The sequence below is a fragment of the Rutilus rutilus genome (assembly GCF_951802725.1).
Source record: "Rutilus rutilus genome assembly, chromosome: 7".
Lineage (NCBI taxonomy): Eukaryota > Metazoa > Chordata > Actinopteri > Cypriniformes > Leuciscidae > Rutilus > Rutilus rutilus.
The window spans coordinates 4,061,770-4,083,025 of record NC_140221.1 but is presented as its reverse complement, the minus strand read 5'-3'; the positions used below and the strand labels follow the sequence as shown (position 1 = coordinate 4,083,025).

The 21,256-nt window shown below is 40.6% G+C and overlaps 2 protein-coding genes across 3 annotated transcripts; both read right to left on the bottom strand.

Moving 5' to 3' along the window:
- Positions 1–1,006: 1,006 nt before the first annotated feature.
- On the bottom strand, positions 1,007–12,819 carry slc25a45 (solute carrier family 25 member 45). Of its 2 annotated transcripts, XM_084413723.1 has the most exons (7): positions 12,738–12,819; positions 12,280–12,327; positions 11,818–11,861; positions 11,631–11,702; positions 3,169–3,357; positions 2,825–3,071; positions 1,007–1,671 (listed from the first exon to the last, which is right to left on the bottom strand). In XM_084413723.1, the coding sequence occupies exons 2-7, from the start codon at positions 12,314–12,316 to the stop codon at positions 1,388–1,390; spliced, it is 873 nt and encodes a 290-aa protein (XP_084269849.1). In that variant the 5' UTR covers positions 12,317–12,327; positions 12,738–12,819; the 3' UTR covers positions 1,007–1,387. The 2 variants fall into 2 exon arrangements, with proteins under 2 accessions (XP_084269849.1, XP_084269850.1); XM_084413724.1 differs by lacking the exon at positions 11,631–11,702 and having other exon boundaries at positions 1,264–1,671; positions 12,738–12,806.
- A 228-nt stretch (positions 12,820–13,047) lies between these two features.
- LOC311293615 (cytochrome P450 2J2-like) lies at positions 13,048–20,979 on the bottom strand. The gene is made up of 9 exons (XM_084414016.1): positions 20,713–20,979; positions 19,149–19,311; positions 18,805–18,954; positions 17,582–17,739; positions 17,220–17,396; positions 15,175–15,316; positions 14,846–15,033; positions 13,547–13,688; positions 13,048–13,453 (listed from the first exon to the last, which is right to left on the bottom strand). The coding sequence occupies exons 1-9, from the start codon at positions 20,893–20,895 to the stop codon at positions 13,278–13,280; spliced, it is 1,479 nt and encodes a 492-aa protein (XP_084270142.1). The 5' UTR covers positions 20,896–20,979; the 3' UTR covers positions 13,048–13,277.
- Between the last annotated feature and the right edge of the window lie 277 nt (positions 20,980–21,256).

Here is a 21,256-nt window from a genome sequence, read left to right as displayed (position 1 = left end):
TTCTGGTCAAGATCTTGTGTTGATAAAGCAAGAGTCCAGCACTCTGTAAAGTCTCCTCCAGCACATCTGGACTCAGAGGAGCAGATTCATGTGTGTAAATGATTCTTCATGCTCCTCTCTATCATTCTGTCACTGTTTGAGCCTGAGTCTTGACATTATCATCCTGGAATATGGCCATGGTTGTTTAAGAGATGAAAAGTGACACACTCCATCAATTAGGGTTAGAAGAACTTGCCAAATATGCAACATAAGCACAGCAGTAATGATCCAGTCATAGACTCTAAAGCAGTTGCCTATTTAAATCCAAATAGCAAGTTTTTTTCCTTTGGTGGGGCAGTACACACACACACAGACACACACACAGATTTATTTTCTGTGCTAAATAAAAGCATTTTATCCAGTGAAACGGGTCAGAGAGTTGCTTTATTCTAATGTACATTTAATGAGAACATCCTATCCTAACATCGTGTTTTTATTGAGCCATCAGCTTGTTGAAATTAAAGGTACATCTTCATGTCTGTGAACAGTGTGTACAAGCTTGATGACTGCTGAAAATAAGTTGACAAAAAAGCTGAACATTTGTTTACAAATAATATATATATTATTGCCCTTATTATTAACATTATTAGTGTAAAATGTTTAAAAATGAAATTTATACTTGGTTTTAATACATAGTGTAAAAATACTAAATAGAATTGTATGGTCTCTCTTTTTATTTTTAAATGGTCATTTAACCAAGAAAATTAAATGTAACCATTATATAAATTTACATTTGATATATATAAAATACATCATAACACCACTGATGAACAATATCAAAATATTCAAGTCACTGGGAAACATGAAAATCAGCACCACTATGATGTCAACAGCTTATGTAAAGGCACTAAACGAGGGCTGAAGTGATGATGTATTTTTCTATCTGGTTCCCTCGACAAAAACCCAATGAGATTTTTCAACTGGCTTTTGGATTATTGCAGAAAATAAGCTCTGTGACCATAATCTTCATAAATGACCATAACTTTTATTAATTTTGAAGCTTAAAAACAATCACCAGAAGTAAATGAAAATGAACCACGGTCACATGACTTCAACCTCGTCACCATTAAGATTCAGTCACAGTCAGAAAGTGACAAGTGAGTAGATGAGTTTGATGGGATGATGTTTAATATCTACAACCTGTGTTAGTGCCATTTAGACACTTCAAATAAGGGCTTTAAAAAAATCCCAAGAGGGTATTACTGATGTGCGTTATGTTGAAGAATAATATCCTGAGCTTATGTTCACCACAGGCATTTAACCAAAAACCCATTGACTTCAGGAGCCAGTGCTAAAATGCAAACAGCTTTCGAGGTGTTGGCCTGTAACTCCACCATCCCTGCAGCGCTCAGAGTGAGGAGGAGTCAGTCATGGCTCTCATTAGCATCTCAAAGCTGAGGAAGGTCACAGCATTCACAGGGAACGCTCTGACGCTGTTCAGGAGAAGGCCTTTGAAGAGCACTCGCACGCCCTCTTCACACACACTCACAGTGATGCAGTGCAGAACGCCAGCGTACACTCGACCGCCACCTCCACTCATCTGCAGGCGAGCCTTCACCACGTCCATGGGTGTAGCGCAGGCCCATGTGACCACACCAGCAACTCCGCCGGCCAATAGCACTGCATCCTTCCCTAAAGCACACGTGATGGTAATATTACTCAGTTTATCATGTTTGGGCTTCCTGATCTGCCTTTTGTAAGCCGTTTTAATCATTTAGCCAAGTAGTCGTTCCAACCAGTCTTCACAAATCACAGAAAAGAATAAACTTACAAATATAATATACTACATGTATATTAATGTTCTATAAATATAATTGAATATCTCATAAAATGTTATATTTTTATATAGAAAATATTTTATAGTAAAATTTTATATTTTTATTATTTTATATTTCATAAATTGAAAGCACTTTACAATAAGATTTCATTTGTTAACATTAGTTAACGGAATAACAATGAAAACATTTATTAATCTCAGTTAATGTTAATCTCAACATTTACTAATACATGATTAATATGTACTGTAATGTTAATATAATGCATTAACTAACCTTATTGTGAAGTGTTACCCATAAATGAATATACCATAACTTACAAATATACTAACAAAAATTATATTACATACATTCTATTAATATATTATATAATATTATACTATATTGTATTTTATTACATTTTATTAAACTTAAAATAAATCATTTTATTTTAATGTATATTATCTCTCTCTCTCTCTCTCTCTCTATATATATATATACCATATAATATATAGAACATACAGCCATTAATAACAAAAAATGTATATAATATTCTGTATGTATAATAATATACCAAACATATAAACTTAACCTAACATAAATTATATTACAAATTATATATGTATATGAATATACCATAAACATAAATTAATATTTGATTACATTTTAATAAACTTCCCAAAATGTAAATATATATATTTACACACTGTAAATAAAGCCATAAATACAAACTTATGAATATACTATATATTATAATATAAATAAACATTAATATATAGCACATACAGCCATTAATATATAAAATATGAATATAATATACTGTATGCATATTAATATACTATAAATATAAATATTAGATTTGTTTATTTTTACTTCATGAATATACCATAAATGTAAACTTACAAATATAAAATACTAATGTATATTATAATATACATACAATATAATAATATATGTAATATACAGCCATAAAAATATGAACTTAATGTATGAATATTTATTTCTTCATTAATTTCTTCATTCCCAATCACCTGGCTGCTTCCCCTCCTCAGTCATCATCCTGCAGATGAGCTCGTACGGCAGAAAGTAAAGTCCAAAACAAGGCACGTCTCGTAGGGCCAGAGCCCACGCTCCTCTGAAAAGCCCTCTCACCCCGTCCTCTCTTAAGATCACAGCTACACAATGCATGGGGCCTCTGTATTTATTCCCACCTCGCCTGCCCTCCATCTGGTTCTGCAGACGCACTTTGACCAGGTCTATCGGAGCTGTAACAAACAACTGTCGGAGGAGAGGATCAAAACAGCACAAATTAGTGACATGCAATGTGCTCTTTTAGATTGTTTTGGTGTTTCGCAGGCATGATCCTCAGACATGCCTGTGCTAGACCTGAGAAGCATCCAGCAAAGTACACCGCTGTGAGCGACGAGCGCTTGTTTTGGTCAGAGCCGCTGCGGTGGGACCGGGTCAGGTAATCCAGGGCATTACAGTAGGAACCAAAGACCACAGCATTGCTAAGGGCAACAGAGAGGACAGGAAATGACATGCCCTTTACAAATCCATGGAACTGGAGAATAAAGCAAAAAGAAGATCTGTCATTAAAGTGATTAACTTTTTATAAACACAAAGGTAACTTATTAATTATTGCTACCATACATGAGCCTGAGAGTTTATCCATACACAACCATTACCATTTTTTTTATATCTATTCTGCTCCCCAAGGCTGCATTTATTTGATCAAAAATACAGTAAACAGTAACATTATAACTGTCAGCAAACTGAATAATACAGCACAAAGGTAACTTTTGTTGTAGATCTCAACAATGGACCTGAAGACCTGCAAAGCGGAGCCGGAGACCACCACATCGGAACGGACGAACTTAACCCTAGGCAGATCAGATTGGCTAAAGAACATTAGGAGTATTAGCTGGCTTAATGTCTGCCTTGAGATCGTCTGGAAGGGCAGCTGGCTTGAGACTCTTGGCTGAACTCTGGAGCAGACTCTTGGTCTGGGTGGAATTCTCGTATAGACTCAGGGGATGAAGCCGACACTGAAGCGGACTCAGGGACTGGAGTAGACACTGGAGGGACTGGAGCTGACACTGAAGCAGGCTCAGGGACTGGAGCCGACACTGGAGGGACTGGAGCCGACACTGGAGCGGACTCAGGGGCTGGAGCCAACACTGGAGCGGGCTCAGGGACTAGAGCCGACACTGGAATGGGCTCAGGGGCTGGAGCTGACACTGGAGCGGGCTCAGGGGCTGGAGCCGACATTGGAGCTGACTCAGGGGCTGGAGCCGACACTGGAGCGGGCTCAGGGTCTGGAGCCGACACTGGAGCTGACTCAGGGACTGGAGCCGACACTGGAGGGGCTGGGGCCGACACTGAAGCGGACTGGAGCCGACACTGGAGCGGGCTCAGGGGCTGAAGCTGACACTGGAGCGGGCTCAGGGGCTGGAGCCGACATTGGAGCTGACTCAGGGGCTGGAGCCGACACTGGAGCGGGCTCAGGGGCTGGAGCCGACATTGGAGCTGACTCAGGGGCTGGAGCTGACACTGGAGGGGCTGGAGCCGACACTTGAGTGGACTCAGGGGCTGGAGCCGACACTGGAGCTGACTCAGGGACTGGAGCCGACACTGGAGGGGCTGGAGCTGACACTGGAGGGGCTGGAGCCGACACTGGAGCTGACTCAGGGGCTGGGGCTGGGGCCGACACTGGAGCTGACTCAGGGGCTGGAGCCGACACTGGAGCGGACTCAGGGGCTGGAGCCGACACTGGAGCTGGCTCGGGCTGGAGCCGACACTGGAGCTGACTCAGGGGCTGAAACCGACACTGGAGCTGACTCAGGGGCTGGGGCCGACACTGAAGCGGACTGGAGCCGACACTGGAGCGGGCTCAGGGGCTGAAGCTGACACTGGAGCGGGCTCAGGGGCTGGAGCCGACATTGGAGCTGACTCAGGGGCTGGAGCCGACATTGGAGCTAACTCAGGGGCTGGAGCTGACACTGGAGCGGGCTCAGGGGCTGGAGCCATCACTGGAGCGGGCTCAGGGGCTGGAGCCGACATTGGAGCTGACTCAGGGGCTGGAGCTGACACTGGAGCGGGCTCGGGCTGGAGCCATCACTGGAGCGGGCTCAGGGGCTGAAGCCGACATTGGAGCTGACTCTGGGGCTGGAGCCAAAACTGGAGCGGGCTCAGGGGCTGAAGCTGACTCGGGGGCTGGAGCCGACACTGGAGCGGGCTCAGGGGCTGGAGCCGACATTGGAGCTGACTCAGGGGCTGGAGCTGACACTGGAGCGGGCTCAGGCTGGAGCCGTCACTGGAGCGGGCTCAGGGGCTGAAGCCGACATTGGAGCTGACTCAGGGGCTGGAGCCGACACTGGAGCGGGCTCAGGGGCTGAAGCTGACACTGGAGCTGACTCGGGGGCTGGAGCCGACACTGGAGTGGGCTCAGGGGCTGGAGCCAACACTGGAGCTGACTCGGGGGCTGGAGCCGACACTGGAGTGGGCTCAGGGGCTGGAGCCGACACTGGAGCTGACTCAGGGGCTGAAGCCGACACTGGAACTGACTCAGGGGCTAATGTTAACAAATTAAACCTTATTGTAGTGTTACCTAGAAATCTTATTACATTATTTCTAATCTTATTACTTATTAATTGCCTTTACTGTCACTTTTGATCAATGTAATGCTTCCTTGGATAAAATTATTACATTATTTCAACAACAACAACACAAAATATTACTAACCAAACTTTTGAACATGTAGCATGAACATGTAGTGTATGTAGCATAAAGAAGCATTAAAGTTCGTGTCAAACTTCACACTTAATGTTCATGTACAGAATTATTATAGTGCTGCTGAGTAATAACAATGAACATGATTTTGAGTTAATGATGCTGTTCTTGTACTTAAACATAATGTGAAACATCCAAACTAATGCAATACAGGTAAGAGCATAAGTTTGCACCCCCCTTGCAGAATCTGCACAATGTGTATCATATAAAATTTTTTTTACAAGATCATAAGGATCACAAAAATTGCATTTTATTGTTATTTAGTACTGCCCTGATTTCACATAACAGATATTTACATATATGCCACAGGATAAAATAATAAATGAAGGTACACAAAATACTATGTTCACAAATGTACATTCCCTTGGTTTTTACTATGGTGCGTTGCTTCCTATATTAATGTTTGCATGGTTTGTGATAGTTATTCATGAGTTCCTTGTTTGTAGTGTTCTTCAGAAAAATCCTCCAGGCCCTGTACATTATTTGGTTTTCCAGCATCTTCTGACCATTTGAGCTTTTCTCAAATGCTCTTCCCAAATGCTGTTGAAATCCATGTTTTCACAATGAAGATAACTGAGGTATTCATACACAACTAAACATTTGCTGTGTCCGAAATCGCCCCCCAAACCCTCATTCACTCTTCCTTACATCCCTCCAATAATATAGTTGACTTGAAAATTAGTGAATTCGGACACTGAGTGCACCGGAAAGGGCTGCTGCTTTTGCATTGTTTGTGCTTGTTGTTTAATAATCATTTGACTGGCAAACTGGCAGCTCCTGTAGAAAGATGAAAAGATTAATAGCTCTGTCATGGAAACTATGTATAAACCTTAATTGATTAAATAATCAATTAAAAAGGAATTTATACTGTATGATATTACGCTGTAGCCACATTGGACCAGCAGTCTGGAAAATGGATGGATGATTCAGCTGTGGCGCCATCTTCTGGTCAGATGCAGGAATTAATTTGACAGGGCATTATGGGTATTCTCTTGTCACTGAGCGTACTTTGGTTGTACACTTGATATTGCGGTGCATTATGGTATTGAATGAGTGCACTCGATTACGTCCACTATGGTTTCGGAAACAACTACAAATGGCTGTTCCCTTTTAAGGGTACAGGGTGCGATTTCGGACACAGCCATTTATGCCCAAGAAAGCACCCACATTCTGATTGCACACACCTTGTCACCAATTAACTGCTCATCATGGAGAACATATACACCCTAACACTGTGTTGCGTGTAATGGTAAATACTTAAAAATAATGAAAAATACTTCTCCGGGGGATTGCCACCTTGTCGTGGTGGAGAGACTTGTGTGGTCCTGTGATCCCAAGAGCAATGCTGTCTGGAGCTATGCTCCTGGTAGGGCCACCCATGGCGGGAAGGTCAAGGGTGAGGTCCCTGACAAAGAGCAATCCAACCAACCAAGACCTCAACGGTGGAACAGGCGAAGGATGATGGCTGGCCATAGGGGAGCAGCACAACACCTGGGAAGGCGGATGGAGGCTGCAGCAGAAAAGGGCCCCCAGTCATCTTGGACTCCATGCCACTGGATTCTGACCCAGATCTGTCAAGGACCGTGTAGTGGCTGTCTGTGCACCAGTTTCCCCACACTAAACAAAATCACGCACAGGCGCCCTCTTTGGGAAACCACCCAAACACCCCGGTTTAAGTCCTATGACGACCAGAAAGTGGCGACAGGGGCAGGATTGTGAGATCTGGAAAACCCTAGTCATAAACTGGCAGATTAGACGGTGAAGGCTAGACTCAGTTACTGGGCTCTTGAAACGAGGCAGAAAGAGCCCTTCGGCAGCTGCACCCACGACTGAGCAGCCCTCTTTAGGATCCACTCTGCTCACCCCACGTGGGGAAGAGGCTAGAAAAGGTGCCCTAAAAATAGCCTGCCTCAAACCTCCCGACTGGATTACCGTGTCCAGAGGGATCACCATTCGCGGTCAGAAACACAAAACTATGAACTTTGGTGCCTGGAATGTGCGCACACTGATGAATAGTGCAACCAGTGATAGACCGGAGAGGAGAACTGCAATCATCGCTAGAGAACTGAACAGATACCGGATTGACCTAGCCGCCTTCTCTGAAACCCAACTAGCAGACGAAGGACAAATGAAAGAGGAGAAGGGTGGCTACACTTTCTTCTGGAAAGGAAAAGCTGGAAAAGTTGGAATTGCCATTAGGAACCAGCTTATCAGTCACCTCTATGAACTTCCTGTGGGGATTAGTGAGCGTCTCATGACCATCCGTCTGGTGCTTGCCAACAACCAGATGGCAACAGCTGTAAGCGCCTATGCCCCTACTTTAGACTCTGAAGAGGAAGTAAAAGAGACCTTCTATGCCTACTTAGATAAGACTTTGTCGAGAATTCCCAGGGAAGATACGATTATTCTCCTAGTAGACTTCAATGCCAGGGTTGGCCGGGATCAACACCTCTGGAAGGGCACTATAGGAAAGGAATGCATCGGGAACATCAAATCTAATGGAGTTATGCTTCTCAGCAAGTGTGCTCAGTATGACCTCACCATCACTAACACTCTCTGGGGCACGGCTAGAACTGGCTATTGGGTCTGCTGTCTGCTGGAAGTAGCAACTATAATATCAGTTCGTCAGAAGCTGCTGCCTGTTTTCCGTTCCGGGACGGACTTTCTGACACTCTCTTTCGCCAGAAAAACAAATTGAAGGCATCTTGGAGACACCCCCGCTCCAAACAGTGGTATCTCATTGACTATGTCATTGTACGAGCCAGAGACCGCCGTGATGTGAACATCACAAGGGCCATGGTCAATGCCGATGACTGCTGGACAGATCATTACCTCATCTGCTCCACAATGTCAATCAAACTCAAGAGGAAAAGGAGAGCTCAAAATAAACAGATTCAACCAAGACTGAACCTTGATAGCCTGGATGAAACTGCCATCCAGCAGCGACTTCAGGCCTCTCTTGGGGAAAGCCTCAGACAAGAATACCCTGATGACATCAAAGGACACTGGAGTCTGCTACAGTCTACCATCCTTGCTACCTGCAAAACCATTCTTGGGTACAAGTCCAGAAAACATCAGGACTGGTTTGATGATAATGACACAGAGATAGAACAACTCATCTCAAAGAAAAGGAAAGCCTTTTGCGCCTGGCAAAACGATGTAACCTGCAAGGCCAAAAGGTTGGCTCATTCCAGAGCCAAGGCAGATGTCCAGAGACGGGTGAGGGAGTTAAAGAACTCTTGGTGGAGAGGGAAGGCTCTGGAAATCCAGAGACTGGCAGACTCGGGTGATACCAGAGGCTTTTTCAGTGCTACCAAGGCCGTCTATGGTCCAAGTTACCGTGGCCTAAACCCCTGCGCACAAAGGATGGGCAGGAGCTGCTGAAGGACAACGAGTCCATTAATGCCCAATGGAAGAAGCACTTTCAAGAACTCCTCAACAGTGACAGCACAATAGAAATAGACATTATCAAACACATCCCCCAAAGTCCCATCAGAGAAGACATGGGGGAACCTCCAACTATAACAGAGGTGCAAGATGCCATCAGGAGCCTTAAGAACAACAAGGCCCCCAGTCCAGATGGGATCCCAGCTGAGATCTTAAAGGAAGGTGGATCAGAGCTCCTATACCACATTCATGCCCTACTCTTCAAAGTCTGGAAAAAGAAATACTTCCCTCAGAGCTCAGGGATGCTCTAAAAGTTACCATATTCAAGAAGGGGGACAAGGCTGAATGTGAAAATTACAGGGGAATATCGTTCCTGTCGACAATAGGCAAAGTCCTTGCTTGTGTCCTTGCAAACCGACTGCTACCACTGTCTGAGGGAGTACTCCCAGAATCACAGTGTGGCTTTCGCCCATCCAGAGGTACAGCAGACATGATATTCACAACACGGCAACTACAGGAAAAGTGCCGTGAACAAAGGCAGCCTCTGTACATGGCCTTTATAGACCTGACAAAGGCTTTTGACATGGCCAGGCCTTGTGAAGCATACTAACAAGGTACGGCTGTCATGACAAGTATATAAGAATACTGAGGCTTCTACATGATTGCATGATTGCAGTGCTCAGCAATGGTGGCTCAGAGTCTGAGCCTTTCACAGTGGAAACAGGGGTCAAACAGGGATGCATCCTCACACCCACCCTATTTGGAATCTTCATTGCAGCCATACTCCACCTCATTGGTGAAGAGCTGCCACAGGGGATTCCAATCATGTATAACCAATGGCAGACTCTTCAACCTTAATAGGTTCAAGGCCAAGAGCAAAGTCAACTACACCACCATAACAGAGCTTCAGTACGCGGATGATAACGTCATCGCAGCACACTCTGAAGAAGACCTCCAGGGCATCCTGAATGCCTTTGCCAAGGCATACAGAGCCATGTGCCTAAAATTGAACATCAAGAAGATCCAGGTCCTATATCAATTTCCACCCAACCAGCCAGCTACCCAGCCCACCATAAAAGTGGACAACACCACTCTTGAAAACATGGACCACTTCCCCTACCCTCGCAGCCTTCTTTCTTCAAAAGCTGACATAGACTCTGAAGTTAACCATCGCCTGAGTTGTGCCAGTGGAGCCTGCGCCAGACTTAGGAAAAGAGTCTTTGAAGTCCGAGACCTAACAGCCCAAACCAAATTCTTGGTCTACAGATCCACTGTCCTCCCCACCCTGCTGTATGGAGCCGAGTCATGGACCACCTACAGCAGGCACCTGAGAGCCCTGGAACAATACCATCAAAGATCCTTAACGAAATATTCTGAGGATCAGCTGGGAGGACAGACACACCAACATCAGCGTCTTGGAGGAAGCCAACATGACCAGCATCACCACTACAATAATGCAGTACCAACTTCGATGGACAGGCCATGTCATCCGCATGCCCAATACACATCTCCCCAAACAGATCATGTACTCCGTGCTGAAGGAAGGTACTCGAGCAACTGGTGAGCAAAAGAAACTTTACAAGGACAATATCAAGGCCATTCTGAAGAAATTCCATATCACATCAAGCAACTGGGAACTACCAACTACCAACAACAATCATCACTTTCTCCTGCCCACACTGCACCAAAGTATGTGGATCACGGATTGGCCTCTACAGCCATTTGAAGACCCACAAGTAGACGACTCAACAGAGAGGACAGACATACTCGCTTCGAGTGACCGCCGATGAATGGTAAATAGCATTTGTGGGAAGCTTTGATGCTTTTAACTTAATGAGAGTGAAATCAGAACTGACAACACAGCAACGGCTTCGATTCGGACACTCTCCCTTTTTCCCACTCCAATTCGTGGCTCCATGCTCACTTTTGTAGCATTTTTTCAAAACTGTGGTGAGAAATGACTGCTTCTAAAACAGAGGGTTTCATGACTCTTTAAAGAAAACCAGTTGTACAAGGATGTGTTCAGCCCCCAACGGGATAAATCCCTCCTCACTGACGATGGGACTCTCATCAACCTTCATCGTCTGTTCTCCATAGTCTGCGTCCTCCATCTGGTTTCCTCATATACTTGTCTCATCTGCCAACTAAGGACCGTCTTTAGAAATGTAAGTGTTGTCAGTGTTTTATCCATCATCAATATGTTGAGTTCATCTTCTGTCTGCCTCTGAGTCCTGTGACACACAATATTTATAACCAAAGGGATGTAAACTTTTAATGGGGTAACTTGATATTTTGTCTTGTGGTAAATATGTAAATATATTATGATAAATTAACTGACAAATTCTTGCTACAATATATAAGCCTGAGAGTTTATCTCTATGTAGCATAAAGAAGTATTCAAATTTGTGTACAGAATTTACATAAATGCTGAGTAATAACAATAACTAATCCGACCTACTCCTAATCCCAATACTAATCCTAACCCTACTGTCACAGATTTCAGTGGATCACAGAATTCGGCATTACAAACAAGACTTTGACACACACACACACACACTATATATATATATATATATATATATATATATATATATATATATATATACTACATATGTATATGAATTTTCCTTCTTATTGCACAATGTAGTGAAGACTTACTCCTTCATGTGTGTATGTTTTGACCACACAATCAAATATCCCTTTATACACAGACTGGGTCTGCAAGCGCACCTACGACCAAAAACAAAGGTATAAACTACTAATCAGTAATGTCAGTGATTGAAAATCACCAAATCATCATCCTTTTTTTGTTTTGTTTTTTTGCTTTACTGTCAAGGAAACTCACCTTTACTGTGTCCAAAGGGTGTCCGACAACTAAACCAACAGCACCTAACACCACATATGATTAACCCTTTGTGAATCATTTACAAGTTTGCAATATGGGACAGTGAATCATTTATATTAGTATTTATAACAGTATGGGGCAATTCATATATTTCTTTTTACCATGCAAAAAAGTATTGTGGCATTATCACAATTAAGAGATAGTATTAGATATTAACACTATGGTATTCTTTCCGATACAGTAGGTTATTTAATGATAACATGGTATACATGTTACTTAAAGGTATGGAGTAAGAAACGATGTTAAGAATAAGATACTAACAGTTTTTTTACTTTTTTTTTTACTACTTATAAATCGAGCAGATTCAAAGTCAAAGCAATTAATACATTTAGATTTTTCACGTGAATGTAACCAGACAGTTGGTAAGTTTTGTTCTAAAGCCAAAGTTAAGAATTAGCATACCTGAAATCCATCCCGCGATGAACTCCTCAAACGGCATGGCACATTTACCTGTACAATATATTAATTTGAATAAAATATATTTTTTAAAATAACACTTTCACCATGTACATTAATCCCATGTGAAATATGTGTTATATGCGCGTGAAAAGCGTAAGGTAAACTAATGAAGGTCCTGCCAAAGTTCAGCCAGCGAGATGATATGAACTTCAGCACAATGCATTCAGAAATATCACTTCTATAGAATAATTCTCCAGCACAAACGCTGATATCTTCAAGCTTCTGCCTACTTCACGACATAACATTGTGTCCATTTTATCCCACAGAGCCAAGCATTTTGTGCAGAACTCGTCTTGCTTCAGTAAACTAGCCACTGTAAACTGTATTTTAACGAGCGACTGTCTGCAATGACACTGACCTTTCCTGAACTCAACGAGTTTACAATATTTGAAGAAACTTACCTTATTGATGTTGCTAAACCGAAACAGATATGAGAGTTTGTGTGTGTTTTTAAGAGTTTTAAGAGTTTCTCTACTGCCGTCTGGTGGTGCTAATGTACCTTAACTGTTAACATACGTGTCTATTGCTACAACTAATGTAAGAAGATGAAACGCTTGATCACAAACGCTTTTTTTGTTGACTTCACACTTTAATTTCCGGGGAATAAACTGGATCTTACATCAATTGGAACAACCTCATATTCACATTTGCACTGTAATTAGCATTTTGCATTCTAAATAAAATAAAAAATGATCACAACATTGACATGAATAAGTCCTTATACATAGATGTTTAATAGAGAAATGTACAAGACTTCATCACTATTCCCATCAAAAAAAAATCTATGAACAGAATCAAATTCATTCTAATGCATAGATATATTACCCGATATAAACACTGTGGCTACTGCATGTTGACTACATTTTACTGCATTAATTAGCATAAAATCTATTAATAGATCTCAGTTAGTATAGGTCCAGTTGTAATTCCTATTGTTCCTATCAACGTAATGACACACAGATCTGGCAGGGTTTAGGGGGCGTCTTGACCTTTTCCTGGGATTCGAGGCAAGGTTGTGGTCCTTCAGGAGGTGAGAATGAGAACCTCTGGAGGAGTGAAGTGAAGAACAGGAACAGTGTATTCCGTGCCAGCTGCTCACCAAGACATGACCTTTTCCCTGGAGAAGTTTAAAGGCAGGATACACGTATGCACACATCGTCTTACATTAAACATTATCTGTAAGTGTGAGCGAAATACAATAAAAGACTACCTGCAGAAAATGGATAAAATGCTTCCCGTTTCCTGAAATTCCTTTGGTCATCTAGGAAGTGCTCAGGGTAAAACTGATCTGGTTTTTCCCATTGCGATGAATCCTTCAGCACAGAGCCGAGATTACAAATCACCATTGTGCCCTTGTGTGAAAGGAAACAGAGAAACATATTCATGTAATTACAATTAATAACAGCAAAACTTTCATATCTGTAAATACAGTCCATTGTGAAAAAAAGTTAACTTTAGCATACATTTAAAAAGTATTTATTACGGAAATAATATGCTTTAAAAGAATATACTTAAGTGCAAAATTAATTCCGGACACTTAACTGCATGTTATTTGCAATTAAATAAAAATGTATTATAATTTAAATTCATAATAAATGTAGTAACTGACCTTTAGAGTGCTTTTTTTGGCTTACTTAAGTACATTTTTATATGTAATTTCATAATCATTTCCATTGTCTTTGAAATGGTTAAAGTCAATGTACTGCCAAATGCACTGACCAGAAATTATGGTAAACTAAAATATACTTCAGTGTAATTTCTATTGAAAATTGTATGTATTCAAATAATTGGTACTTTACATTTACTTTAGTATGTTAGTCACACAAGTGTACTTCTTCAAAACAGGACAAAAGATTACTAAAACATGATTTAAAAATGTAAAACATGATTTAAAAAGTGTAAAATGTAAATGTAGACTTTTTAAAAGTGTACTTAGGTGTTTTAAGGAACAGTCATGATAGTGCACTATCTTTACGTATCATATTATCTACAAGTACAGTTATTTAAAATGTACTTTTAAGATTTGTAAAACACTACGAACATTCAATACAATTAAGCAAACTTCTTTTGGTTACACTTTATTTTAAGGTGAAGTAGTTACATTGTACTTACTCAAATAAGTGAGTAATTAACTACATGTACTTACTAGAGTTACAGTTAGGGTTAGGGTTTTGTTTAGGGTTAGTTACTTGTAATTATGCATAATTTACTATTATTACAATAGTAAGTACATGTAGTAACACACAACTATGTCACCTTACCCTTCTTTTTTACAAAGAGCATTAACCTATATCAGGGGTTTTCAAATTTAATCAGGCTCTTTAAGAACATTTGAACAGTTTTCCTTACAAACCGTGTTCAAATATGCAGTATGTTCCCAATGCAATTTACAAATTACCCAAAGCAAAAAATATAAGCAATGCAATTAATCCAAAGGACAAAACAATCCAAGAAGTGCAACCATACCAAATTTCATTACAACAATAGTACAAAACTAGAGAAGAAGTACTTTAGGAATGAAGTATCCAGCCAGCACAGAGTCTCGACTTGTCAGACGGGGAGCAATCAGAGGTAAGATGTTGCTCACTCTCTGAGTTTCATGAATAACTGCGTTTGTGTAAGGCATACTGGCTCGGTCTACCAAACATGGCTGCCGAGACTTCCCAATTACGCAGTCGATCTCATCTTGAACTTTCTCTATGAAGAATTACAACAATCACACAGCTGCATACAGTGGCTATGTTAACAACCACAGACCATATATTGTGATTACTTGAATTTATTACTTGAATATACATTTCTATAGAGATATCACAAAACAGATGTTTTCAAGTTTACTTTGGACTTTGGGGTACTTGATCATTAGAAGTAAAGCCTGTCGTAGGGTGTCACTCATGGTCTGTGTCCCAGCCTTCAACAGGTCCACAGTGATACAGGAAAGATTTTCCACAGTGAAGGCAGCCTCTGTATCCTTCCTTCTCTAAAACAAAGCCATGATTTATTTTAGACAACACTGGACCAGATTGAATATTCAGTTCCAAGAATTCAATCAAAGCATAAAACAGTAGTAGTAGTAGTCCTAAAAAACTTTTATGACCCTACAAGTTTGATTAAACCATCAAAATATGAGGAAAGTAATATAGATTTTTTAAACTGAACTTGGTTAAGGTATTTCTCTGACAAAAGGGTTGTCAAAAACCCTGGCAAAAAACAGGCAAACTTGTCAGGTTTGGGTGAAGGGAAGAGGCGAGGACTCGGGCGCAGAGTAAATGATAATGGGCTTTATTTAGGTGCCAAAAACAAACAAAAAGAAGAACCAAAACTACCACGTGGGAACAAGAGCCAAGATGAGAGACATGAGAAGGACACATGGCACACAGAAACAAACACAAATACATGTGTAAAAGGCAAGAGACAGTTATCCCAGGGCAGACAACCTCACCAGGCTGTTCAGGCTCTGGCAGGTTGGGAGTGTAATCCCATAAAGATGACTGCCCCAAGGGTGGCAGGGCCAATGTAGTAGGTATAGGGCAGGATGGAAAGGCTCTGGGGCTGGAGTGGAAGGAGCCAGGAGTGGCGTGTGTGTGGCCCAAACACACTGGAGGGCAGTGATATAGAGGGAAAGGATGGCCTCCTTCGCTGTGACTGGGAAAGTGGGCAGCTCTGGTACGGCTGGGTGAGCAGGGACCACAAGACTTGGGACCACCAAAGTCAGGTCCTCCAGATCCGCTAGATTTCGGGCCACCAGACTCAAGTCCTCTAGGATCACCGGGCTTGGGACCACCGGACTTAGGAGCTCCGGGACCACCGGAGTCAGGTCCTCTAGGACCACTGGATTTGGGACTACCAGAGTCGGCTCCTCCAGGACCATGGGACTTAGGAGCTCTGGGACCACTGGAGTTGGGAGTCCCAGGATTTGGGAAGCAAGAGAAACCCTCCTTCTCCTCCGCTTGCTGGGTTGAGGCAGATTCTGGCAGCTCAGGGGCTGGAGTGGACGGAGCAAAGAGGGAAGTGTGTGTGGCCTAAACACACAGGAGGGCAGTGGTATGGAGGGAAAGGATGGCCTCCTTGGCTGTGACTGGGAAAGTGGGCGGCTCTGGTATGGCTGGATGAGCAGAGACCACTGGACTTGGGACCACAGGAGACGGGTCCTCTGAGACTACCGGACTTAGGAGCTCTGGGACCACCGGAGTCAGGTCCTCTAGGACCACCGGACTTGAGACCACCGGAGTCGGGTCCTCCAGGACCACAAGCTCTGGGACCACCGGACTTGGGAGCACCAGGATTTGGGAAGCGAGAGGAACCCTCCTTTTCCTCCGGTTGCTGGGTTGAGGCAGTGTAAGGTTTTATTTTATAATTCAAATAAAAAAAATAATAGAACTCACAGGAAAAAGCATACATTTACTACAAAATAATGAGTTATTAATAATTAGCTGGTTCTCTCTTGTTTTTTTGATACATTTTTTGCAAATTGTTAATAATATTTGAATTAAGGGTGAAGATGTCAATTTTCCTAGGCCGGACATCACTTTCTGGGCACTACTGTAGTTGAGCTCATGATTGATATTCAAACTAATGAATATCAATCATGAAATCAATATTATTTTCTTAATGCATGTTCCTGTTTTTAGTGTACACAATTCATGCATGTCCATAACAAAAGAAAATGTTTGTCTGACTTTGTAATCTTTGATCAAAAATAGAACTTTTTTGATATAACAACATATGACTTTGTTTTACATTTACAGTGACTTTCCTTTCCTTTCTCTATATTTTCAGCTCTTAACATGGGTTGTGAACGCCATTTCATGTTGACTTTGAATGAAAAAATATGAAGTTATGATGCTTGCTAGTGAAAGAGTGAAAAGTCTTCATTATCTTACCTTATCGATCTCTCCAATGTAGGCATCTATGAAATCACGATGATCAAAAGGATCCCAATCCTTCTTTTGTTTCTCAATTTGTTTCTTAATGAAGGCTGTTAGCTTTGTGTAGTTTGATTGAATAGTTTTATGTGATCCATAGAAACGTTCGGCAAGCCCAGGAAATGCATTATAAAACTAAAAATATATTAAAACAGAATATTTGCATTAACATCAACTTATTTCACATAATCTGATTCAAACTAAAAGCTAGTAAGCACTGGTAAACAATATATACCGTCTAATAATTTATGAATAGCTCAAATAAGTGTATTTGGGGGAAAATGAAACTGAATTTCAGAGAAGGAACAGTGAAAAAGTACCTGAATTTGTGGAATATTTTCTATGAACATGGAGTCTGAATTTAGAAGGAGGTTCTGGAAGTCAGTGAAGTTGTGGTCAAAACGCTTCCCAAACACAAAACATCCAATCACATTAGCAGCGGCATTGTTTAGAGTGTCATGAGGATTGAAAGGGCATCCTGTCAAGGATAATATTGTTATAAGCAAAGAATGGGTAATGTCTCAAATCTCTCAAATCTTAATTGCATTCATCATTGACACAAAAATGCCATTGGTTGTAGTTTGTATCATAACCAACATAACATGCCTGTTCGAAAACAAAGCGGAGAATATGTATCATATATTAGTTATTTTTGTAGCTTGAGAAACACTATGAATCACTATGCATGGAAAAGAACTGCATGAAAAAAAAAAAAAAAACTTTTGTGTTCAGCAGAAAAAAGAGCAGCATTCTGATGACTGGAACAACATAAGAGTGAGTAAAATGGCAGTATTTTAAGTTGTGTGAATTGTACCTTTAAGACTTGTTACAGAGCTTTGTGAGTGTGTTGTTAACAAACAAAGTTGCCAATTGATATATTATATAAACTTTTTGTCACTCGGACTCAACTCTTTGGGAAATTTACTTTAATTATGGCATGGAATATGTGTTGTAAACTAGAAATAATAAAAAAAATGTGAATTTAATGATTTAATAAAAATGTTTTGGCTTAAAAAACACGTGACATCCTCTCTCGCCGCCACTGAGTTTCAAGTGCACAAGTTAGTTTTGCATCTAATATATCGCGAAAAGAGTAGCAAAAGTCAAGGCGCGAAATCTGAAATTGCAGTGACAGATTTGAGAAGTTGCAAGTGCCTAATTGAGGTTGTCCTGCGAATGTGAATATAAGATTAAATGCAAATATATATTACACGTTTGTGTCTGTCATTGTATTTTTGTGAATGGCATTTTACACATTTGTGACTACTTGTCTGCAGCTTCAAATTCAGATTACAGGTTTGTGACTATTGTCTGCGAGTGCAAATTTCAACATTCAACTTCAGATTTTTATTTTACAGGTTTTCACATTGGAGCTGTGAGTGTAAATGTTCGCGTACAAGTACGAATATTTATTGAACAAGTTCTCAAATTCACATCTACGTGCTCTCGAGTTTTGCTACTCTTTTACCTTCATAACCAGCAACGAACTAAGCAGTGGATTTGGCAAACAGTCCCAGAAACAGGGGCAAATATAGCATCACACCTTGTTCTTCCTCAAAGGTCTGACACAGAAAGATGCATTCTTGTTGAATGTGAAGCTCCAAAGCATTTTTGTCTTCAGCAAAGGCCTTCAGGTGAGAGGCGGTAAAATGCCGCTGCTTCCTCCAGTTGTATCCACTGCTCATAGAAATACCTGGAAAGTTTATACAAATCAATGTTATTTTAAACAATTTGCCAGCTTAATGGCTTGCCTAATAATTCATTTGAAAAACAAAAACTTTTACAAGGGGTACTTTATCGTTGAGTGACTGGGTTTCGATGTTTAGATTCAGGTAAACTGGTTGCGGCTCTAATCTATAATTCTGACACAAGAAACACTAGACTCACCATTTCCTTGAAATACTTCTTGAAGAAGAGGAGATATGGCCCGGTCCAGAAAGTAGTCTCCTTGTGTCACCAAGACCTCCTTTACCCATTCATACCCAGATACCAGCACAATCTTGTCATAACCCATTCTGAGGCTGAAAATGTTGCCAAATTTGGCAGCCACCTGCATGATAAACAAATTAAATTAAAATGAATATAGTTTGAATTTATTAAAACTTTTGTTTTTTTGTTGTTTTTTTCCATGGACTCTTATTTTGACGTTATTTTGTCCCATACTGTCTATATTCATTTCCTGTTTTTCCATGGTTTTTGATTCTTCATACCTATCTAGTTTAGTTATTATTATCACTTTACATATATAGCCCTATGTTTCATATGTTTAGCATCTGGTTTTAAGTTAACTTTTATGTTACTGCTCAGTAGTTTTTCTCATGTTTTGATTTTGCGTATTTCTTCTAATTTCAGTAAACTGCATGCAATGAGATCCACGATCCAATTATTGATTCCAACAAAACATTACACATTTCAAATGAAACTTGTATGTCATGTGTTTAAATATATTTGTAATTACACATTTGCAATGATAACATTGCAATTTAGCACTGTACATAAAATATGTACTAATAATAAATACTGAATAACACTACAGTTAAAAGATTAAGACAATAATTTTAAATGTACTCAAAGTAAAACTTGGTAACACTATTTTACAGTGTCATTGTTACACGTTACATGTCGTTACTATAGTTATTACTATAAAATGTGTATGATTACATGCAACTAACATTAACCATACCCTAACCCTATAAGTGCATGTTGTTAATTAGTATTACTCATAATTACACTGTAACACAGACACTTTAAAATAAAATGTAACCTAAATCTTTTAATTGAAATAATAACAAAATGCACTTAAGAAGTATTAAGCAATCATGAAACTGTAATATTTTTAAGTGGCCTTTTATTTAATTCATGTATATGTAGATATTATGTTATCTGCAAGTACAGTTTTTACAGTACAAGTAGCCTACAGTACTTCATGATTTGATGTGAACACAATTAAGGGTGCTTGTTTTTCACAAGGGTCACTTACCACAATGACACAATGCAAATGAATTGCAATAGCGTCCAGCTGCAATACATTAGGTTAAATTTGCGGTTCCTCTGTTATATAACAATTCGCTCTTTGTATGAGTTTTCAGATCGTGAAATTGTTAGGCCTAACAGTTATACTGTCAGTGTCAAGGGAATCAACGTGTAAACAACGTGTGTAAACAAACAAGGGAGTGTGTGATGACTTTAGAAAGACTTCAACCCCAACAAACTAACTCAAAAATAAAAAATCAGTGTTTTCATGGTTGTGTTCAGAGCAACTGCTCTAAAGTCTATCGTGTAACTGTCTGGCAAAAAGCGTTATTATTGTCTCTGTCAGATTGAGCCAGTACGTGGCTGATATAGGCTATTGACATTACGAGTAGGCTATAACATCAGCACGGCTTCAGAAAGAGTCTTTATCAGCTATTTTTAACGTGTGTGAAAGAAATAAGATTGAAACTTAGCCCACCTCATCCATCGCACGATAGTTGAAATCGATTAAAACGTTGCCAAGAAACGGAAAAGCCCATGGTCCTGGTGGAAAGTTCGGCGCATTCTTACTCTTCCAGAAATCAAAAATGAGTAAAGATACGAGAAGAAGTCCCAAAAAACTCTTGACATCCAAAACATCCAGTAATGGCATCAAAAGCATGGTGGTGATTTAGGCAGAGTTTGCTTCCAAAGTCCAGTCAAGTTCACGCGTCAATCTTACCAGACTGCATCACTGCGAGCCCATGAAGCCCGTGAGGACAAACAACACGAATGAAGGAATGAAGGAATGAATGAATCAATGAAATGAAACAACACGACCATCAGGCGAAAACTGTTGACTCGCAGCAAAGCCAGTGACAATGGTAAAACATTTAAGCTCACCAAGTTACCAAAACAGTAATATTTTTTGTATAGGCTATATAATTATGATAGGCTATTCTATTAACTGTAAGGAGTTTTACAAATATATATTGATAGGTATATTTAAAATTGTTAGACATATGCCTATTGATATTCTGGTC